Genomic DNA, 24,740 nt, shown 5'->3' on the forward strand with positions numbered 1-24,740 from the left:
TTTATTCTCGTCGCCACCACTGCTTTGAATCTGAAACAGTCATATTGTTTTTTCTCCCTCTCATCCTTCCTCATACCTCCCTCGCACTCTTATATCTCCAGACATCCCCTCTCTCTCTTTCTCTCTTCCTGCCTTCCTCGCTCAATCCCTTCGGGCATTGAGCTGTTAATTGCCTTTTCAACGTGGAAGTCTCTCACTTCCTTCAGCTTTGTTAGGGCTCTCCAGAGCAGTGGCATGTCTGGCTGTTGCGGCGAGAAGATAAGAATCGCCGAGTCCACAGGAGAGCAAGGAGTCTAACTGCACGGGTTGGAACGGCGCGATAGAGTGACCCCTTTATCAGTCCCTCCCAGGCCAGGAACAAAGGTCACTGACACTATATTGTGGAGGTCCCCATTATAAGTAGACTATTCTGATAGTAGCCTGTGTCCTAATTGGCCCCTCCACAGAAGGGATGTGATGTTTCCCTGGTGTTCTGGCGAAGTTTGAGTCAGTTTAAAAAGATTACTTTTTGTTTACTTTGTACTTTACATAAGAGCCCACAGCCATTCTCACGGCTCTGCAAAGCTGTACGGTGGGGCTGGAAATTAGCATTTAATATCATCACGACAATATCAAAAGGCAGATGTTTACCAAGTATAGCTTGCCTTCATATTTACCGGACAAATCCTAAGACGCGGTGCATTTGAGGGTTGCTTGGGATGTATCGAACAAATTATATTTTTGATCTGATGATGCAAATTTCATGACAATAGTTTTGCAAAACAGTTTGGTTTAAGGTTTAAAATTGACATCCAAGTTGCTAGTGTGGCTATATACATCGATCAGGCATAACATTATGACCACCTTCCTAATATTGTGTAGGTCTCCCTTGTGCCTCCAAAACAGTTCTGACTCATCAGAGAATGGAGATGAATGGAGATGACACAGGGTGTCCTGTGGTGTCTGGCAACAGAATGTTGTTAATTGGAGGGCCTTTGAGGGGAGGGACCTCTGTGGATCATCCCACAGATACTTTATTTTAGTTTTTGTCTGCTGGGGTGGCTTCTGCCATCAAGGAGTGTCATTACTATGGGGTGGGGGTGCCTGGTCTGGTCTAGATGGGTGTAACTAAGTGACATCCACATGAATGAAAGGTCCAAACGGTTCCCAGCAGAACATTGTTTTGTCACAAGATGGTCAATGTTATTTACTTCTCCTATCCGCGGTTTTAATGTTGTGGCTGGTCGGTGCATGAGCAATTTTAAACCTAACAAATTTATTCTAAACCCTTAAAAAGAACTGCCAATAATACTGGCTCGTACTGTGATTCCCATTCCGCTTGTTCAAGCCCCCTGGCCCTCCACGTCCGCCGGCTCTGGCATCGCAAGTGTTCGGCCTATCTGCAGAAGGAAAGCGCGCTGTGAGGATCCAGCTTGTGATTACGTGGGTGTTGTTGATGATCACTCTCAGCTGGCAGGCTCAATGTGTGTTCAATATTTGCTGTGGGCCAAGCTCCTGCCACAAATCCTTCCTGTACCCCGTACCACATGACTACAGAAGGTGGATACATGCCGTTTTATCCATTGTACCGTTTGAAGAATATCCATGTCAACTGGCAGAGTGAAAATACTGGAGTGAGTTTATAGCACTGGGCTTTAGTGCATCGCACAGTCTCAGCCACACATGGCATAAGAGGGTTGCTAAAGCATGTGAGTGACTTCTCCCTGCGTCCAAACGAAGGGGTTTATATGCATTTCAATATCTGTTTTTTCTGTGTATGTATTTATTATCATAGACCACACCTTGACAGACCGGTGAAAGCTGTCGGATGCCTTTTTCTTTTTTTCTTTTAAAGCTGCAGGGATTTAAGCAGCGGCAACAGTAAAGAGAAACACTCACACACATAAAAAAAAAAACCCTCTGGTGTCAGTCTGTGAATCTGTATGCCATAAAGACCTCCTCCCCCATCTTCCAGCGTGACAGCCCCATTCAGAAGTTGCCACCCCCAGCGGTGCAGAGGACAGACAAGGGCAGCAACCAGAGCGCACAGTGGCACAACTGGAGCCAGCAGCTCCTCCCAAAATATGTCAACGTGTCACTCAGAAAGCTAACGAGCTTACAGACACTTAGTGCCGTTGCCAGATGAGTTTAATTGCATTTGTCTCCCGTATATCATTTGGGCGATTTAAACGTGTCAGCGTTTTAGGCGTCCGGGAGCCATTTTTAAAAGAGTCGCATGAGTTGGGACTTGTGGCGTCAAAGGTTATAAAAAAGTATTTAAGACCTGCGCCTGAAAGGACAAACCGATCGTCCTACATCATCTGAAGCAATATATTTCACTTTTAGAGGAAGTTTCTTTATCTTGCAGTAACAAAAGTTTTCTTGGCCAGATCTCTACCAGCTGCAGGCTACTGCTGCTCGGTCCCCAGTGCATTGAAATCGACAGAAAAAAACACATATTTAAGAAGGACTTTCTGCAAAGTACAGGTCCCTGTGTAAGTTTTGACAGCGAGATATTCGGAAAAATGATGTAGGGGGGTACGTCACAACAGAAAGAATGACAAATACTTCATGCAACTTCATGGCGAGATATGATTATAGAAGAAAATCAGGTAAAATTGGTGTTTTTAAGGTCACTGACCCTTTAAGTAGTTTATTTATATCTTATGTCTGCGTGTATGTGTGCATACCTGGCAATATATTGTCCGGACGACGGCAGTTCAAGCTGATTTGGCTTGTCATAGCAGTTCACCATGTTCTGAACCAGTGCCAGGTCAGGCCTCACCATAGTCGCCGCAGAGACCGCCCGGCCAATCAACTGCAAAGCGTCCCGTATGTAGAAGCTTATTGGCTTGCGACCGACCTCCCCGTAGGCTAACAGTCCAAGGGGACCTCCTAGAGTGTGCAGCGAATCCGGAGATAAGGGGTATCCCATGATCCACTGCAGCGCCGGCAGCGCCGGAGCGAGCCGCTGAGCAGCCCGCAGGACGGAAGAGAGACACTCGGGGTCAGATCCCAGGAGGAGAACAGAGGAGATGGGAGAGGGGGAGCGCAGGAAGCGGGTCGAGATGATCTTCAAAGCCTCCTCCTCCATCTGATCCTCTCTTCTCTCCTCGCTGGCCTCCCCCCTCCTACCTTCCCTACCTCCTGTGATGCGGGTCAGATTGATGATGTCCCACAAATGCCAAATAGAGCCACTGTGCCTCTGCAGGTGCGACAGCAACCCGTCACCGCCTTCGTCCCACCCGGGGCAGATTACAGCTGCTCCTCCCCAGCTGCCTTCCCCTCGGCTTCCTCTCTCCCTGTCCCCTTCGCCTCCCTGCAGGACTGCTAGCAGCAAGCTGCCAAGGGTTGATGGGGGCACACGGGCTGACATCTGCAGGTGAAATCGGTTCTGTCGGAGAGGACAGGAAGGAGGTGGTTGAAGAGCAGAAAGAACAAAAGACAGATCAAAGTAAAAAAAAAAAACGGGAGATGGAGGGAACACAAAAATAGAAGGACAGAGGAGCGAAGGGAAGAGAAAGGGAGGAGAGAAAAGAAAAAACAAGATCAAAACAGAGATTAATATATATCACCATACCCCGACACCTCGGGGCTGACTAACATAAAATCACATTAAACGCAGTGGCTTTTATGAGCAGCCGAGTGCTGCGAAACAATTCCTGTAGTAATTTAGCACAACACAGATCAGAAACAATCAGTCACATTTGTTCATTATCTCTCACTCTGACAGAGAAGAGCCGCGTGGATACAAACAAGGAGTCAATGATTCGCATCTAATCTGCAGCATCACAGTTTGCTTGGCAACACAACAGTAGCATCCACAGTTCATCCAGAAAGCCCGCTTTTTCCAAACCCCACTGAAAACACTGGCTTGTTTCATACTGTTCCAAAATGGATAACACTGTTGTCCTTGAATGCAGCTCACAGATGGACCTTCCCCCTTCCTTCCTTTGGGGTTTCTATCCATTTTTCATCCTATCAGCGCTCCGGGCAAGGTTGGGGGGGGGCTTTTATATAGAGAGACAAAAGTTGAGCTTAACATGACTTAAGGTTTGCTTTGAATATCTCTACCTTATTGAACCTCAACCGATGTTATGCATTGCAATTTCAGCACATAAACGCCCTCTGGCACAAATGCATGCACATTTTCAGGATCTTTATAATTATGCAAAAAGACAGAGAAAGAGAGAGGGAGGCCAAAACCTGCGCTTGAGGTACTTGATTACATCTGTACATGCATGCCTAGATGCTCGCAGAATGCACAGATGCTGAAGATGAGATATCGCATAGACCGCAACTGCAGCTCACACTCAGACACATTCATTCAAATGGAAATATCCCACCCGGGAGTACAAAGTAAACAGAGCAACCCTCTTCTGGAAAGTCCTCGAGTCCCAGGGAGGGAGAAGGAAAAAAAATATTTGAAGTCTGCAGAGACATGGATGAATTAATGCTGCGTATGTATTTATCCTCCTGGAGAGGACTGTGTGTGTGTGTGTGTGTGTGTGTGAGAGAGAGAGAGAAAGGACAAGTGAGGATAGTGAGGTCTTTCCGTTTGAACTCAGCGGGCGGGCCAGGGAGATCGGGGCGGTTGCTGGTTAAAAGGCTCGCTGGTGATGTGGCAGAGGAACAGGCACGGGGAGGTGGCGCCTACCGTAGGTGCGAGCGTTATTCAGCATGTCGCTTGTCAGGAGCGAAAGCGGCATCATGCATATTTTGTCAAAGGGGAACACAAAATGCGACGATAGGAGATCAACGCGGAGCCGCTGCAGGCAGCCGCAGGAATTAGTATGTAAATCTATATCTGCTCTAAAGTCCTCTGACGATCCATCTAAGCCACTCATCTCCTAAATATTAATGCATGACTAAACACAGGGCTGTGTTGCGAAATTGACTAATGTGGATATCAAACTGGCAAAAGTTACAAGAAGAAAAAGAAAAACAGATATTATGACGACTCTAAAAGAACAGACCGAGTGTGTGAATAGTCAATATTGCTGGAAAACCAGACGGGGTTTCTTACTGAATACATCAATGTCAAATTATTTGCAATAATGTTCACCTGCGGGACGCGGCGGAGTTGCGTCAGCTGTTTAGCGGCGGGCATTATTTCATTATTTCTCCCGCGCAATTATGCCTGGCTTGCCTGACATTTGGAGAGATTCTTTTGCTTATTTCAATTACATTCGAGGCGTTTAGCCGGCGCTCTTATCCAGATCAGCTAGCAGCGAGAGCAGCGAGCACACCAGTGGAATTACTTCAAGAGCGAGGATGTGAGAATAATAATAATAAGAGCTAACCGAAGCATTATAGAAGTTGTATTTGAAGTTGCTGCTGCTGCTGCCGCCGCCGCTGCTGCTGCTGCTTGGAGAGAAAACAAATTAGAGTAAAAAAACGAGGAGGCCGGTGTGGGAGTCGTGATGTGATTCTGAAGAGAGATGAGGTGATAGGGGCCGTTTTTTTTTTTGTTGTTTTTTTGTGAGGACATGAATTCCAGCCTATAAAATTAGGAATTATTTCTGCAGGACCTCTTAAAAAGTTCCCTAGGCGATCACACAGGACAAGCACCAAATTGGACCCTGATACTGCTTATTACAACTGCAGCCATTGCATTTGCATTCAATTAATTTCAGGGATATATTAGAAATGTACAACACTAGAATAAATATTTTTCTGCTGTGCTATTACAACACAAACTAGGACTCAACAGCACAAGTTTCTGGCCAGTCTCAAACCTACACCTCTCGGCCTTGCGGGTGTTGTTTCAACCAAGAGACCAACTGGCCGCGTTTAGCATTACGATCAGGTTGCGCTCGACCCTAATTAGCTCACGAGACAGGCTGTCCGACCGCGTTTACAGCCGTTCTGTAGGCCGCACTAGACGGCGGAGGGAAAAAACGGCGGCCATCAAAGGGCAGATGGAGACCTGTTATCTTCTGGCGATAATGGTGCAAATTTCCAGACAGGTTCGAGCCACGCCTCGGGTCGCGCTGGGCCGCTCGTGATAGATGGGAAAGAAATGGCCCTTTCTCGCCTCTGCACAGCTGGCCAATCTCGGTGCGAAGAGGGTGTGAAAGTTATTTCGGAAAAGTTACTGAAATGGCCAGAGTGGCAAAGTCAAGGGGGCAGTTAGGGCTTCCAAAGCTATAAAACCACTGGAACGAATAGGCTACGGTTTCCTTTAACCTCACGTTAAGTGTTGATGCAAAGAGTTGACAGAAAGTTGATTGCGTTTAGCTGTTGATGGACTGAAACAGAGCCTGGGCTGTTTGTCTACAGAAATAGTACACTGAGGCCACACCAATGCCAGCGCTAATGGCGCTAGCATAATGTTTCAACGCTTAGTTCAACTTTTGCAATCCGGTAAGGTGCTGCATTGTCAGCAGATCTTCCTGCTATAATACTATGAACAGGTTAAGTCCACTGTGCATATTCCAAATCTTCCTCTTTACCCTTAAATTGTAAAATACAATGGCTCACTGAGCTAGCCGCCAATGCCAGCTAATGGTAAGCCCCTGACAGCTTACTGCCAGTCAGCCTGTCATTAGTCATTACTCTTTTCTTTTAAACGCACACGAACGCTATCTTCTTTTTTAATTCTAGTAAGGAGCCAGTCATTCTCAGAAAAAACAGCCTGAAAACGTCTTCAATCAAACAATGACGCCACCCTACATACAGCATATTGAAGCATGGCAGCGTGTGCAGAACAATGAATTCCCTGCCAGTCACCGCTCCAGCTTAATCCGGCATCTTAGGAGCAAGCTGGCTACATCGGTGTTTATCCCTTTGACACACCGGATTTAATGTATGTATGCATACTGGTGTGTGGAACGCTTACAGCGGATCTTCAAATGCACCCGGGCTGTCTGCTCGAGTTTGCGCATGTTTTTGTCATCCTGTGCTTTCGCCTTGGTCCGGGGCCAACTTTACAGTTGCAGTTATTGGACATTTGAATTTAAAATGTCATTTTTTTCTAGCTGACCTGAGGGAGCCCGAGTTGATCTAAAGAGGAATGCAGGCGGTATATCTGCTATGATGTCACTGTCTAGACAAGATAAAAGGTGGCTGAACTGTCTGGAACTGGAAAGTTTGCAGACTATTGGCAGGTTCTACTAAAACACAAAGGTCTGTCTATGAGGTTTTTGGGGGGGATTTGCTTTGGCCTGCAGGGACCAGCAATAGACAAACAGGCTTTATCTTGTGGAGTCCCACATCTACTACTCAGGTCAATCCAGATCCTTTTGTAAAGCGCACAGATCTTTTTCAGGCCTGGATAGAAATGTACCGGATTCGCTTGCAGCTGGGCATTTTTGACCTGTAAGGACCTCCGGTGTGTGCATTTGTGTGTGAATGTTTGTGTGGATGCCCTTATCTTTTTTTTTCTATTCTCAGGTAAAAGCTCAATCCCCGAGCTTGAGGTTAGAAAGGCTCAGAAGCGAGGATGCAAGATAAGCACCGCTAAAAGGAGTGTCAGCGTTATTCCAGTATAAAATACAAAATCCATAGCCCCGCGCACACATCTGCAAATTAGGAGCCTTGAACTGAACCTTTGCCTCGGTGTGGCCCTGTGATTTTCAGATCTTCAAACAAACTGCATGCGAGCAAATGCATGCACCACACTCCCTCCTCACGCAGACAGCAGTCAGGCACACATGCAGCAGGCACAGACAAGCACACACACACACGTACGAGCGCTCGTGCAAGAACACACAGATACAGTACAAACACAGTGAGGTGTGAACGCTTGGGCATGAACCCAGAGGGATGTTTGGGCAATGTGGGGGAGAGCAAGCCAGCAGGAGTGCGTTGAATCAGAACAGGAGGGAGCAGCTCCCAGTTACTAAGCTCATTCCTTATTTAGGCCTCGATAAGAAAAGCAACAGCGCTTGGAAGATGTGCATTCGGTTGCAACCTTTCCTGTGCCAAAAAGAAAAAAAAAAAGATTTCCCTGAACACAAAAAAAGGGGCACGGAAGAAACAGCAGCATATGCAGTTTCAAAGCTTATTAAGTTGGAGGAAAAGGCAAGGAGGCAGGACATGGGAGCATGTGTCTGGTGGCCGAGGGAGGCAAAAGAGGCCTAAGATGTGAGTTGAAGGTCTAAAAAAAACAGCCATCTCCTCTTGTCCTTTCTCCACAGCTTCAGGCAAGGGATCTCTTTAACTCGCTGCAGCTTGACTCTCTGCGAAAGCACACTGTAGCCCCAGCTGGGCTTAACATTGCAGTCATGAATCATTTGCATTGAGCGAAGCACCGGTGGATCAAGCGAGGGCCTGCTTGGAGTTGTCTTCGCCGTTTCATCCAGCTGCATGGACCTCTGCCTGAGCCTCTGAATGGCTGCTTAGCTCTTCCCTCTGTCCAGGGACAAAGCTCACGGTGAGGGCAGCGCTCCAAACAACAACACCCCACTGAACACATTAATATTTCACCGGCATTGTCACCAGGTGAGCTGGCTGTAGGTGAGGCGCGATAGGAAGAGAGTCAGAGAGAAACCGGCGTGCAGATATGAATATATGTTTGAGATGAAAGAGAAGTTGATATGTGGTTTAATATCCGCGTTTGTGAGAGGAGGCTAAAAGGCGACGGTTTGCATCCAAATGTGTGTGCAACGGAAAGGAACAGGAGAGACAGTGACGGGAGGGTGCTTGTGTTTTGAGGAAGACGCAGAGAGATTTTCTCACCGGGGGTGCAAGCCTTATATTTCAAACACCTGAGATGAGAACCAAGAGCGGCGTAACCCGAATGTCAGGCTAAAATGTCAGCAGACGCGCGATTTCATACGCACGTTAAATAAACCGAAACCAACCCCGAGCAATCCGTTTCAACCTGAAGCGCAGATCTCGTGAGTGAAACAGGAGCCGCGAAGGAAGATCTTGCACTTGCGTAAGCTCATGCATAATGAATAAAGAAACAGCTGTTGCAACTGTTGTATGTAGAGCGCGCGCATTTTCCCTCAGACATATTTTTCCTCACAGTCCAAACACCATCCATGAGAGTCAGGGCTGTTTGCACAGTTAACGAGCAGCGCTCCTCTGTTGACCAGACGGTGGCTAACTGGGATGTTTACTGTGCTGTTGTGTAATTGTATGCAAATAGCATTGTTTAATTTTCTCCTAATTTCCTTACGTCTCCTGGCGGTAAGTGTAATATGGGTGACTTTAATCTCAATCAGCCATGCTGCCAGGGAATGGAGCAAAGCCTGGTTTCGGAAAAGAAGCCGGCGGCGTTGCACACATAGTCTGCAACTGAAGCACTAGCCGGAATGCACACACAGACACACATACTTTTGTATGTTTGTGAGGATATTCATTACATAATGCATTCCCTAACACTTTACTGTAACCTCAAATGGAGGTCATGCCTCTGTGGGAACTAGACGCCGTAACCTACGTACGTAGCCTACGCACATAGCCTACATACGCAGCCTACGCACGTAGCCTAGCGCCGTAGCCTAGCGCCGTAGCCTAGCGCCTTAGCCTAGCGCCATAGCGAGCGCACGTAGCCTAGCGCTGTAGCGAGCACTGTAGCTCATGCTGTAACAACGCGAGTCGGCCGTGTGTCTTTTTTGCCGGTTGGGTTCTTTTTTGTTTCCACTTCCTGCTTCACTTTCAACAATGGAGACTGAAACTTTTGTCAAAATTTTGGCCGAGTTTCGCCGAACACTAGTCATACATATGTTTGTATCTCCAAACCATCTCAACTTTCCCAATTCTTTATTGATCCAAAACAACCAATTCGAAAATTGCAGAGATGGAGAAGCAGCTGGAAATACTAAAGCAGAAGCACTACTACTACTACTACTACCACCAAGCGGACCAATCAAAGCTCTTGTGCTCTGCGATGCCTCGGCGCATAGTTACCTATTAGCATAAGGCTCCGCGTAGGTGTCTGAGTTGTCGGCGTAGCCTCTACGTCAACTAACGCAGAAGCATAAACCGCCTATTAGCCATCGCAACAACGCGCCCAATGCCAGCCCTTACCTAAATCTAATTTTAAAAGCAAGTCTTAACCTTTAAGAAGCCCTTTGAAGTGGTGTGAGAAAGCTAGAACTGGCTAAAATATCTATAGTCCGATGGTATAAAACTCAAACTGGCCCTCAAAAAGATAGTCATGTAAGTATACACACACACAACTGCAATGCACACTCTAAATTACACTTACGTGCTCACACATGCATGAAAGCATGCCACACGCACGCAAACCGTGAAGCAATCAGCCACTTAACGCGGCAAACGACTATGGTTATCTAAGCATAACAGTCTGTTGGCTCAGAGAAACAGAGTGATAAGCAGTAAGATACACACTATTAGGCTCCACCACAGGACTGGCCACGGACTGAAAGGAGGGCTAAATCTTGTTTCACGGTTAACAGCTGATGGAGATGGCGCCATGTCTCTCCGATTGCCACCGCTGAGTTACATATGCAAATACCTTGACTCGATCCAATTCCGCGCACAGAATCTCCAATACGGCGGTATCGCGCGGAAATGTAAGCATGAGATTGCGGCGCTCTGGGGAACCCGATGAAACGGCGGGTGCAACGCACAAAGCGCACTTTGAATTAGGTTTGATTAGAGGGAAATGGTTTTTGCGCCGCTCAGGCGGCTCGTAGCCGCTGGAGGAGCGAGTGTGTCGAGTCCATTAAACATAAGGGTCTTGTTAGTTTCATTGGTGGCGTGGCGGATTGCGAGGGAGTGAGGGCTACACAGAAAACATCATAAAAAATACCATTGTAGTCCCAAACGATTGCTGGAAAAGTCATAAAAGTCTCGACAGGCCATGTCTTCTCTTTTCCTCGGGGCTCCGAGTTTATGGGAGTCATTCCAAATGGGAGGGAAGGCTGAAAGAAAATGGGATTCACCCGCTTTGTACATCAAATCAAGCGTATCGAGTTGAATGTGTTTGTGTACGAGTAAAAAAAAAAACTGCAGGTATGGTATTTGCGTATGAGCGGCGAGGGTATTTATGTTCTATATGTACGTCTGTGTGAAAATGGTTGTGATTTACAAAACCATTTGATAGAATATTGTTCTCAGCATGGCTTCAAATTAATTCAAATGATCAAGGAGCACAGCACATCAGCATTTTCCCCTCTAAAGCTCACTTCAAGCTTCTGCACAACTGAGCGGACCAGAGGAATATTGCTCCCGCACACACACACACAGAGAAGCTAACACACATATTATGAGACACAAACCCCTCGGAGGCTGATCACATACTCAAACCAGCCAAGTGCTTTGGGCTTTATACATTACCCATGAAGAAGTTTTTTGCAACACGACTCCACAGTTTAATCGAATGACAATCCAGAGGGAATAGCTAAAACGCAAAGTGCATATCAAAGCGCGCTAACGCTTCCCTGCTAGTGTGTGGCGTCGGGGCCGGCGAAGTAATCCGGCGCAGATTGTTCCCTTTCATTATTAGTTGACTTCTGATTTAATGAGCCTCCGCGGGGCCGGCGAATGTCCTGATGTCATCAATAATAATCAGATAGCGGAAACGGCAGGGGGACTGAATGTGCTGTTCTGGACTGGTTAGTCAGGTCTCTAGTCAGCCGACGTTAGTGCTGAGTGCACTGCTAGCATTGGTGAAGGCTGTCATCTCAGCACGCCGCATCTGCGCCTCTTTTGTCAGGAGCTCCTTTGATCCCCTCAGTTGCAAAGATACAAGCCCACAGCAGAAATATGCTGAATGGATTCATGTATCATCCTCCCCCTTACAAACAGCCTCTGGCCCCCCTCACTATTTATGATCATAATAGCTGCCGTTATTTATTAAAGAGAGCGATTGTTGTCCTTGCTCTATAGACAATGTTGTTTTCTCTGCTGGAGAGAATAATATTTGTCCTTTTGGAGCGGCCCCGTGTGTGATATGAGGCGGCGTAGTGAATGTGATGGTGATTGATTCCCGTGCTGAGCGGCGGAGAGAGGTACAGAGGAAGGCTAATCTGAGTTATGATTGCCACTGTAATCGCATTTTCTCCCCCGACTCATCCATCCGCCCTACAGTAGCGCAGTACACGCCGTATTCTGATTACGACGCACATCTGTCAATAACTAAGACAGGTGACGGGGGAAGGACGTGCGCGCCCGACTCCGTTCGGAAAACACCCGCCACCGGTTTTCCATCACGACGATTTTCCGGATCGCCGCACCCGGTCACTTCCCGCCCAGTTCTTATCTCCCTCTCTCGACGACTTGCTAACCTGCTGGAGGTGGCGTCAAGCATTTGGAGTAATCACGCCATCACGTTGGGGGTAGACTAAGCCGTTTTAGGTGTTCCGGCGCTGGAGCGAGGTAGAAAATTGCCTCTTTCTTGTTTGTAATTTAACCGGCGGGCGGCTGGACCGATGAGACGGCAATATTATTTCGTTACCGGGAGAATGCTACCGACGGTTCCCCGAGTACAGATGCGGAGTGGCGTGATGTCATTAGCAGTCAGCCCTTGGGGGAGAGAGCTGCACACTGCAAAAACTTCAGGGGGTACACATTTATTCACAGCGCCCCAGCGGTAAAAGCACACCATGCCAGTAATGAGATGTCTGGAGCTTTGAGCGCAAGGTGCGTGTGTGTGCTATTTTTTAGTGTTAGGGTGCGAGCGAATTATTATTATTTTTTGGTGGGGGTGTGTTTGGTTTGTCGAGCGTGTATGCTCAAGATGTGTGAACAAACTAATTCCGGATAGAAAAGGTCCCTTTTGCTCCAGTCGTGTTGAATACAGAAACCCGGACTTCCCAGGAGTGAAATAACACACCTAGAGAGATGGAAGTCATTTAGGGGCAGTGTGTTTGCGCTAGAGTGTGCGGTGAGTCAAGGATGTGTGTGTGTGCGCGCGTGTGTGTTTGGCTTCCAGGATGGATGGGCTCGCGGTGAGTAAATGACCTGCCTTGATTCAGCCTATCAGCTGAGCTCTCCACCCAGACTCCCCGATATCCCCTTTCATCCATCTCTATAAGAGACAGATGACGGAGAGACGGAGAGGCAGAGGGGGGAGAGAGTCTGAGGAGATGAATATGCACAGAGGACGGCGAACGATTTCAAGTGCAGGAGCGGGCGTAAAGGGGCTAATTAGACGAGGCGGGGGGATATGTGAGCAACAGTGACGGAGACAGAAGCGAACAAAAAGGCTATTAGGCTCAAATCTGAATCTGGGGTAATAAGTATGACAAACAGCGGCCTGTTCTCACCAGAAGTTCCTCCCTAATGCGACAGTGAGTTGCAGTCAATTGAAGGGCCATTTGGGGTGAGTGGATTTGGGGCGAGGATAATCGTGTTCTTGGTGGTACATGATCAAATATGCAATGCCGAAAGTGCAGAAAGTGGCGGCTGCAGAAACGAGGAGCTTCACTCCAAAATGAAAATAAAGACGATAATAAAACCAGAAACAAAAAAAAAAAAACAGGCTAGGTTAGAAGAAGTCATCTGGACACAGTAGCTGAAGAAATGGCATCCAGTACCAAAACGTCCGTGCTAATCAGAATCAGTCTGCTGTTCCCTATACCCCACCCATCAACTTAGTGATTTCTGATTTGTTCAAAGCGTCGACTTCGTTTTCGGTTAAATGCTTGAGAAAATGGCTTTGAGAAGGTAATTCTGAAAAGTCATGACCTCTGCATTCAAGAACTTGGGACAAGGACAAGGGTACAGCTGCAAACAGAAACCGATTCCAACAGCATAGCTACATTTAAGAAAATTACAGATTATCGTTGCTGTCAGTTACACAATTGTAGACCACAATGTAACGTCTGAGGCCTGGGAGCACAGCGGTAGCGTTGTTACAACAAACTCGGGGGTGGGGGGCGGGGGGGTCTGACAATCAGACAGGTAATAAACAAACCAAGAGTTTAACCTGAAGTATCTAAATCCCCTCATTCAGTCCATCCTCATATAAAAGAGCAACAGTAGGGGTCAAATACTTAATGTGATTGAATCAACTGGAATAAGTGCATGTAAAATCACCAGACTGTGGCGGGAAGGGGCAGAGAGGCTTGCTGCAGAATGAAAACTTTGCATGTTAATACGTAACATTGTGAAAGAGTGTCTTTAAAACCAGTAGCATGGGCTTTTTCTCAACCTAACCGAGTAGTTCTGGTGCCTAAACGTAACCAAAAACTAAAGTAATAACCCAAAAAGTGCTGGAAGAAGGGCAACCAGACTTGAAAGACATTTCAACACTCGTCCAAGTAGCTGAAACTGAAGAAGTTACTTGGTCTTCAGGAAACTCTGCTCTAATAGGCGGTTTAGGCTTCTGCGCCAATTTGACGACGTAGCTACGGCGATAGCCCAGACCCCAACATTGTAGCCTGGCGTGCACCTCCCTAGAAATGTAAATTTGCCAGCGACGCAGACCGCAAGAGCTGTGATTGGCCCACTTTGTAGTAACAGACTTGTATGACTCGTCTTCGGCAAAATTTTGGCAAAAGTTTCAGGCGGCCTCGTCGAAAGTGAAGCAGGAAGTAGAAACAAAAATAAACCCGAATGGCAAAAAAGACACAGCGCCGACTAGCGCTTGGGTGGTGTTTTTACGGGGCGAGCCAGACTGACGAGTGCACAAGTATAACACCTTAGCGTTGGCTACGTACGTAGGTTACGGCCTTGAGTCCTGCAGAGGCATAAACTCTGCTTAAGTCTGGTTGCCTTTCTTTCAGTGTTTTCTGGATGACTGAGAGCCTTCACAAGACATACAGTAACAATCCAAAAATGATTTGAGTTAACTACGTAAAACACTGATTCCATACAGGATACAAACCCCAGTCTTGTGGCTAAAAGGAATCCCTCCTCCCCCTACAAAAGTGGACTTCTTTGTTCTACCTAATCTTCTCGTGAACATGATTAGAATTGCATTATTAAGCCGTCACTGTATAATAAATCTATCTCACTACTACATTTAGTTGAATCCTTTGAATCCCAGTCTGGGTTCTCCTTTTTCTGGCTTTCCCATCCTGCCACATGGACCAACATAAGGCGCATGTCGGCGTAAATTCCGTGCATCTGTGCCCGTCATTAGCACAGTCTGCCAATAAACTGTGAATAAACGGTGCTAATGCTGTTCTAATGGATAACTTTCAAAGGGGGGCTTTCTTCCTCGCAGAGGCTGCTGCAGCACTAATTTAAGACTGATGCAGACATTTATCAAGAGCATCTACAATTGGGATATTTATATATGAAGCTTTACTTATCTCGGGATAAACAGAGGTTTAATCCATCGCCTTTATTGCAAAGCACAGCTGAAACCGATACAACCACATCCCTCTAACCTTGACCACTGAATAGCTCCACACACACCACACTGGACACGTATAAATGGCAACAAAGTGTGAATTTGTTTTCCACAGCAACGTTTTGTGCGATCCCGAATAGCGACCTTGACTAGCAGCTGTTTGCCTTGCAACCAGCTGCATTATGATTTCGTATTCCTTTACACAATCCATTTCATCAAATCCCCAAACTACAAAACATAAACAACAGCACCGCAGCTGTCAAATGCGGAAAATGTCTCTCGGGGGGATGTTATTTCGTCCTGTTTTCTCCTTTGGATAATAGAAAACAGTCACATTTTTGTAGGATGCATGTTTATTCATCCATACACGTGAAGGAGCACATTGATGTCAGGGGTCAGACCTTTGTAGAACATGTTTCACCAGCATGCAGTGAGAGAGAAAACAGTTGTGACTCATCAGAGAATGGACATGGGCCTTCTGAGGGTGTCCTGTGGTGTCTGGCAACAAGATGTTGTTAGTGGGGGGCCTTTGGGTCCTATGGGTTGAGGGGAGGGGCCTCTGTGGATCATCCCACAGATACTCGATCAGTTTGGGATTGAGTGAATTTGGAGGCCAGGTCAACACCTTGTGCTGTTCTTCATGTTTTTTTGAGTTGTTCCTAAACCGTTTTTGTGTCTTTTGTGCCTGTGTCAGGCTGCATGCTGCCATCAAAGAGTGTAATTGCTATGGGGTGGGGGTGTCTGGTCTGGTCTAGGTGGGTGGTGCATTAAAAGGTCCAAAAGTTTCCCAGCAGAACCTTGTAATGTCTGTGCAGATTCTCAGTCATCCAGGTCATGGTATATCCAAAAATGTTAAAGAAAGGCAACTGGACGTTTTGTCACTCATCCAAGTGTCATCTTCAGTTCAGAGGGACTGGTGGGGAGTTGAGGTTTACACAGGAACACCTTGGGGGGCGTAGCCCATCAGAAACTTGCTCGACTAGTGTCAGCATCTGGTCGTTAACAGACACTAGGGAGGTCGATGTTATTCACTTCCTGTTTTAATGTTGTGGCTGATCGGTGTATTTCAGACTTGTGCACCCAGTTCATATATTATGCATGTAACCGATGTGTTGTCACTCTGCTACCTTAAAGAACCCATTAAAAATACAAGGATTTTCTTTCATGGCTAAAGTGGTGTACTTAGCATACGCTGGGGAGGATGATACAGATTAGAAAAAAACAAAAACAACAACGAGTATCATAAAAATGATGCACTTAACATATCCCCCGAGTCATTTTGATGACTCATCCTGCATATACGGAGGTCTAAATGTTTGTCGCCACGTTTTCGGTTCAGATGTAACCTTTAAGTAACCTCAAAGAGGCACGGGCGTCTGTTAATTCACAGGAGAAAAAAAAACAAACAACAAAAAAACGTGCCATCGCTTCATTTCTGTTCATAACACCTAGCAGCAAACACACACAGATCTGCCCCGAAGGTGAAAGCACATGAGTATATTTCATTACTGTCACTCCGGCTACGACTTGTCATTACTCATTCATGATAACTAATGAACATATCACGGAGGTGGCTAATTAATCCACTGGGGAGCATTTGGCTCATTTTGATCCACAGATATAGAAGGCATGGGCAAGGAGGGGTGGTCCTCTAGAAGTAACAATTCCCAAGGGAGGAGGATGGTTTGGTTAGACTGGTTAACAAAAGGTCAGACTTAAACACAGGAGGCTGCTAACTGCTTCCTGTTTCCAGTCCCCACTATTATTCCTTCAAGCAGTCGAGTAAAGTCAGCGACAAATGTTAGTAAATGCCTCTGTTGGTGAATATGACGGGCAATGACAAAGTGTTTTGCCATTTAATCTAGAAAGCTTCATTCTTTCATTCATCTTCTGTAGCCGCTTGTTCTGTGAAGGGTCGCATGGGGTGCTGGAGCCTATCCCAGCTGTCATCAGGCAAGAGGTGGGGTACACCCTGGACAGGTCGCCAGTCCATTGCCTTACACAGAGAGACAGACAACCATTCACACTCACATGCACACCTACGGCCAGTCTAGAATCACTAATGAACCTAATGAGCATGTCTTTGGAAAGTGGGAGGAAGCCAGAGTACCCAGATAGAACCCTCATTCAGAACATGTCATACATTTTGCTAATCGTGCACCATGTACGTAAACAGACTAGATTTTCACAAAGGACTCTTAAAGACCAAACAAATCCACGTGTTTGCCACAAACCAAAACAAAAAAGTTCCCGGGGATATTTTGGAGAAGTTCTGGGTGGCCTGAGGAGAAGACGTACCAGTCAGCTATCCTCCCGTCCAAGCCTGCTCAACGATCTGTCGGGTACATTTAAGAGGGCCCCCCTTCGGAGGGTCGTGATGTGTGGTTGATGCACTGTGTTGCATCATAAGTTTAATGGGTATTAGCCTGCCTTCCAAGATTTGATTTGGATATTTTACCCAGTAAGCATTTTTTTTTTTCTTCTTGGATTATGTACAGGGCAAATCCATTTGCCTTTAGTGTTCCTCCTTGGACTCTTTGAATGCAGAGTTGGAAACAAACAATAATGAGCCTTCTGGCAGAATACACATGATTCTAAGCCAACAGGACTTTAAGAGCGCTCATTTATGTACAGATGTAATCACTCTACCACTGTTGGCCGTTTGGCCACGTTCCTCGGGCAACAGCAAAATTAAGTTACTATTCTGTCTCTTTGTTACCTCAGTTTTAGTATTAATTGCTACATAAAATAAACGGGGCAGATCTCTGCACTAGGCCCTAATCACTTATCTGTCATTAGTACCTCTAGCCGGGGGAGGGGGTGTAATAGACGCAGTTGTGGCCAAGGGTGGCCAGCTACGTGGGAAGCGAGAATTATCAGTTCAGAGAAAAATAAAGGGATTACACAGCGACGTCTGAGGTGCTGGAAGCTGAATGTCCACCGATTTACGATTGTGTGCGAGCTTACGCGCCTCACGCGTGTGTCAGAAGATATCAACACTCCGCGTGGACAAGTGTGTTTTGTGTGTACGCTAAAAGACAACAGCTACATCCTGCAAAAGAAGTCAGCCGGCGATAAGATCCAGACTCGCCTCCGAGCCAGAATCTCAGTCGGTCTCTCGACAAAAATCCAGCGATAACTACAGCTCGGCTCCTCAAAGACGCGAAGAGCAGTGAAGAGAAGGGGGGAAAGAAAAGGCAATAATCTCGCCGCAAATGCCAACTAGGAGTTTAACGCCCTGCAAAGTCACCTCCAATTTAGATTCATAAAAAAGATTGCATGCGTCAGATCTTCCTAAGTAGAGGGACTTTTAGGGAGCCAAACCTCATTTCCTCAGTTGGCAAACACCTCCACAACTTGTGATCTTTCAATTAGAGAGAGAAGCTGCGGGCCGGTGATTTGTGTGCGTGCACGTGTGCGGGTCGTGCATAGGTCGGCAAAGTTACCGCGGTCTGCGGTGACATTTGACCCTATTACACTGTCGCTGCATGGATAGCAATATCCACTGATCTTTGAATCTCCTCCCTCCCTCCCTCCCTCTGCAGCTGCATTTTTCATTCTCAATTAATATGAAGAGCTGCATTCCAAGCACTGATTGATGTTGATTGAAACATGTAAAGGGCATCAAAGAGCAACGAGAGCTGGCTTGCGAGCGCACACGCACATTGTGCGACGCAAAAAAAACCCGCCTCCGCTGTGTGTGTATACGTCTGTCAGCCCGTGCGCATGCCCTAGTGTGTGTCCCCTGCCGCCGCCGGAGAAGGAGCACATAATTTACAAAATATCACAGATAATCGTGTCCAGATTAACGATCTCATTTTGATTAATGCCTAATGTTTAATTAACTCAACTTTAGGTCTTCGCCTTGTCGGAGGTTCCTCTGCATAGCAAATAGGTTTTCCCGCTCGGTGTCAGGTACAACGCGCGTACGGGTGCATGCCGGTGGGAAAATGGGACAGATAAATTTTATATTAATCTCCCGGGATGGTATTTGCGGGCTGCCAGAAGCAATGAATAATTAATATTACCCAAACAAAATGAAGAATAACAAAATAATAAATAGCATGTAACGGCACGTGTGTGTGTGTTAATGTGCACGGTAAGTTGGAGAGGTTGTGTTGCGCATGTGTATTCATCTGTAGAACATATGCTGCATCTATATTTTGCGTGTGCGCGCCCTAAATCCTGTGTCTAATACGATACGTGTGCAATAAAAGTGTGCACACTTAAGTGCACATCCGTGTGCCAAAGCAAGGGGGATTATGCCAACCCTGTGTATAGTATGTGCATGTGTGAGTGCATATTATGCCGGCGATTATACGCTCCTCTTTCGATCTAAGGCATTTCTTTGAAGCTTGGTGAAGAAGACAAAGTAACCGTGAAATTGACAGCCGATCCATTGGTCAGAGCCCATCCACATCCAAATAAATCATTTAAACAGTTCTGGGCACCGAATGTGAGCGGGTCTAGCAATAATTCATCAACATAAAATGCCCGCCTTTCAATATGTATTATATTTCGTGGCCGGGATATGAAAGCCTACAGTGTCTGGAACATTTTTACACTCCTGTCTTTCAGCTCCTCCTCCTCCTCCTGCTGCTTTCTTCTCTCAGCTGGCATACCCTGCGCCAGTCTGATAACGTGATTTCACGCAAAAGTGAAATCCTCCTCGTGTCTGATGTGTGCATCTCTCACTCAATCCTCCCCCGACATCCACCCTTTTCCTCGCCTCCCTCCCCCCCCAATACCCCATCTGACATTTGGAGGGAGGCTGTTCAAAAGAAAAAAAAAATAAATTTAATGCTTTGTGGCATTGGCAGGTTGGAGTGTGTGTGAGGGAGAGGGAGAAGGTGAGGAAGAAATCAATGTCTTTGGCAGATTTGTCTCCATATATAAGAAAGAGCAGGAGAGGTAGGAGGGTACAGAGAGGAGGGGGTGTCATTGGCAGGTGTGCATGTGTCTCAGAAGTAAATGGGAGCTCTGAAGGGTAGTGTCGCATTTGGGACTATGTTTAATATCAGATTAAGAGTCTGACGGATGAGGGAGGGCGAGGAGCAGAGGAGAGAGAGAGACTGCGAGTGTGTCTGTCGGAGAGCTACACCCTTAAGAGAGACAGAGAGAGAGACAGAGAGAATGAATTTTTGAAAGATAGCCAAGAGATAAAATGACATTTACGGTTCAGAACTTCACACGTCTTCCACTACTGAACACCGGGCAGCCCGTCCTTTTTCCCTGGGACCGATCCGTCACCTCAGCTGAGCCCCTGAGCTTGGTAAAAAACATGCAGACGGGAATGGTTTTCTGTCATAAAAAAAAAGGAGTTCCACTTTGTACCAGCTTTTTTTTCTCTTTTTGATTTACCGAAAGAGCAGTTTTAGTAGTGCAAAGGACCATTTCAGGCGACCTTCACTTTTCTGTTTGAACTGTAAATTTCAACAGGAGCCAACCATGTAGGAGCTTTGTCGTGTTCACCCTAGTTCACATTCTGCCATCAGAAAAGCACGTAATGCACTACTCTCAACCCATTTTCCAAGCATCAACAAACCAATCCAAACCAGCTACCGCCACCTCTAGTGTACCACACATCCATTTTTAAAAATTTTTTTTTTTTATGCGAGCATGAGCAAAACTGTTCCACATCGGAGTTTTATGGTACCGGGAGTGGTGTGGGATCCTTTCAGTGTGTGAAATCTTTTGAACGAAATGTAAAAAGTCTGGAAACAGGTCCTCCAGTTCTTTTTCTTTTTTTTTTCTGTTTGGGCACAAGACATTGGGTTATGTGCGAGCTGCAGGGAGAATAATTCAACATGTTCTGCTGCAGAGTTAGGGTGACCAGCTCGCCCGTGACCCCTACAAACTATGCATGCATGAGCCTGCACACGAGAATGAAGACTTACCAGAGGAAGCAAGAGCGGATATGCAGCCATTTTGGATTGGATCAAGGCTCAGACATGTTCATACTGTATTTATTTTAACACTGTATGTTTGCAGCAGCATAGCATATTTTTGTCTGAATGCTATAGAATTAAAAATGGATTGTTAGTTTGTGTCTTAAGCTCTGAATTATTTCTTGTGTTCTTTATCTCCATTTTCTGCACCTGCTTATTAAACTCCATCCGGAAGGACTCCAGACTCCACTAATCCAGGCTCAAGGCTGTATGCCCACACCTGTGGGTCTGCAGTTGCAGCGAAACCGCAATACACCGATCAGCCTTAACATTAAAACCACTGACAGGAGAAGTAAATAACTTTGACCATCTTGTGACAACTCGATGTTCGGCTGGGAAACTTTTGGACCTGGCATTCGTTTGGATGTCACTTAGACAGGTACCACCCACCTAGATCAGACCAGGCACCTCCACCCCATAGCAATGACACTCCGTGATAGCAACGGCCATCAACTCAAAAAAACCCATGAAAAACAGCACAAGGTGTTGACCTGGCCTCCAAATTCACAAGATCCCAAACTGATCAAGTATCTGTGGGATGATCCACAGAGACCCCTCCCCTCAACCCATAGATAGGAGCCAAAGCCCCCCCCCCCCCCCCCCACTAACAACATCCTGCTGCCAGACAACACAGGACACCCTCAGAAGGCCCATGTCCATTCTCTGATGAGTCACAACGATTTTGGAGGCACAAGGGAGACCTACACAATATTAGGAAGATGGTCATAATGTTATGCCTGATCGGTGTATAAGCCATCACCAGCATCTTGATCTAACGTATGAGCCAATTAGCACTAAATTAAAAGTACGACCATGGCGGATGAGAATGTCATTAGTTTGCAAAGTATTGGACAAATTGAGATTAACTCGACGATGGCACGAGAGATAAAAAATAAAGAGGATCGGCAGAGTTAATACGTTTCATCCTGAGGCGGCCACGTTTTCGTCTCACATCCAACCGTCATGAAGATATTTCAATAAAAAAGTAAAATGTCAGTGTGATGGCATTGGAGGAAAAGTCAAGGGATCAACAAAGTTATTAGGATGCATCTTCTGGGAACCATGAATATGTCCCTGCAATTATTTTGTGCCTGTATATTATTATTATTATTATTATCTGTGTATGAAACCACCTGGAACCAATTTTGTGAAAATCACTCAATAGTCCCAACTGACCGATCGTCAAGGCCTTCCCTGTGATATAAATGTGTCTGACTGACCCAGAAAATGAGCTGATTAACTTATTATTGATAAATCATCAGCCGGCGGCAGGAAGTCGGTTTAGATGTTATTGTAATGTATGATAAAGAACAATCTAGAGTTGGCTATGACTCTGAAGTAGTTAGAATTAAAATCTAGAGGGCCTGCGAGAGAGAGAAGGATGTTGTTTTTAATTCATGCCAAGACTCAAGCACAGATAACGGTATCATTCATCAATCCCGCAGTCGTGATGGAGAATTTCGGCCCGAGCGAAACGTCTGGCGGTCGGCTTTTACAAGCCAGTGAGAAGGTGGCAGCCGACTAAAAATAGCCCTGCAGCAGGGTCTCATAAACGGGATGGGAGAAACAGTAAAGGGGAACGAAACGAAAAAACACACACACGCGCGCGCACGCCAAGCGGTGATTTCATTTCCCTACCTGTCATACCGCGGCTAAATAACTCTGGTCAGGGTATTACAAGCTCTGGGCTCGGCGGCTCTGAACAGCAATCCCGTACAGGTGGGAAATGAGTAGGAGGAAAATAGGGGTGGAGGGTGGTGGGGGAGGCGGAAAGCGATAAGCGCGGGGGGGTAGAGAAAGAGGCAGAGACAGGTAAAAACTAAAATGGAGAGTGGAGGAGATGGATAGCCCAAGTGGTACGAGTGCAGGGAGGGGAAGTGAAACAAAAGAGAGAGGAATAATGGAGAGGAATGAGAGAGGGAGACGGGGAAACAGAGAGGTGAGAAGACAAGTCTTAATAAGAAAGAGAGGGATGTAAATGGGGACGAGGAATGGGAACGCCTGAGGAGCAGGAGGCGGTCCTGCTGTGTGCACTCTCATATATATATATATATACACACACACACACACACACACACACACACACACACACACACAGAGTGCATCCCAGAGAGCCACTCTGACAGATGGAATTACACACTCCTATAACTCTGTATCTGTGCAGGAACACACACAAAGGAGACAGCTGACTTTCTGATGCCAGAGTTCTATGGGCAAGGTTATTTCCTGAGCAAGTTTACAGTCTCAGTCAGCCTCACACACACACACATAGAGAGAGAGATACAGAAACCGAAAAGAAAAAACAACCCTCTTTAAGTGACTCCAATCTGTACCAAATTGCACAATGTGTGACAAACTGCAGCGGTCTATTGCCAAGAGAAATACAGAGATCGCGCGCGAGACTGGGAGGGGGGGAAAAAAAGGTGTGAGACGAGAGTAAAAGGTGTGGGAGGGGATGAAAGAGAGAGAGAGACATTTAGAGACAATGAGCAAGGGGGAAAAAAAAAAAAAAAAAAAGGAAATGGTGTAGTGTTTGTGCCAAAGCCGAGCAGCGCCGGGGACTCTGTTTGCTAATAAATAACAGCACAAGAGCGACAGTCATTAGAGTGTGTGCACACACAGTGAGCAGTGCAGGTATTATCCGTGTCGGTAGGCGTCCCGGCCCTCCAGCCAGCATGAGAGTGCATGGTCTGGGTGTATTTAGGCTCCAAGGACACTTGATTGAAGCCATAAAAATGAAAGATGACTTGTTGGAACGGAGTCACTGCGGAATCTCTCCCTTAACTTTCCCTCCCTCGCTCCCTCCCTCCCCTCCAGCCATCATCCTTCTTCTTTTTTTTCCTTTCTCCCTCTCTCCTCTGCGGACTCTTTATCCTGCCAAAACAGTGGTGCCTTCGTCCCCAGCCCTCAGAGGTAGAGGCGGGCATAATTGAAAAAGTTCTCACATCGGGAGTTAAGGAAAGCAGATAAAGGGAGAAGGAGGAGAAGAAGAAGAAGAAGGAGAAGTTGGAGGGAGGGAGAAATCTTAGCAACAAATACACGGGATGAACGTGTTTGTTTGGTGAGGATGCTTGTAGGGAGACGGAGCAGGAAATTCAGGAAGAGAGATTTTTTTTTTTTCTTCCCGCCCCGGGTGAAAACGAAAAATAAAGACAGTAAGCAATAAATGGAGGGTTTGTGTGTGGTAACAGAGCGAGGGAGGGCGAGAAGGAGAGAATGAAAGCTTTATCTTATCTACGTTAGCCATCGCTACTGTCCACAGGCTCAGAGTATAATACCCACTTATGCAAGTACATCCACATCTATGCTCCCCGGATGCTGTGAAAGGCCTAGCGCCGGCTAAACAAAGTGTGTTTTTGTGTGGGCTTGTGTGTCAATGCACCTCTTGGGCCCGTGTGTGCGCAGGAAACATGCCGTGCCAGGAAAGACGCCGCCGCCGCCGCCACCCCCTCCCCTCTCTCTCTCTCTCTCTCTCTCTCTACCCATCCCTCCAGCCATCTATCCGCGCACCGCTCCCCTCCATCCCTCATTCCCTCTCCCTGCCGCCATGCGTCACTCCAAACCCTCCTGCCTTTCCATCCCTCTGCTCCCAA

The 24,740-nt window shown here is 46.6% G+C and overlaps 1 protein-coding gene across 1 annotated transcript in view; it reads right to left on the reverse strand.

The window, feature by feature from the left end:
* The window catches only part of LOC311505587 (glutamate receptor ionotropic, NMDA 3B-like), a gene marked incomplete at its 5' end in the record, with an annotated part of 69,074 nt that overhangs the window by 28,509 nt on the left and 15,825 nt on the right, over positions 1-24,740 (reverse strand). The window contains one exon of the mRNA XM_084569227.1: positions 2,670-3,373. Within this exon, the coding sequence (XP_084425353.1) occupies positions 2,670-3,373 (704 nt within the window). The remainder of the gene's footprint in view (positions 1-2,669; positions 3,374-24,740) is intronic.

This window comes from Chelon labrosus (assembly GCF_963514085.1).
Source record: "Chelon labrosus genome assembly, chromosome: 20".
NCBI lineage: Eukaryota > Metazoa > Chordata > Actinopteri > Mugiliformes > Mugilidae > Chelon > Chelon labrosus.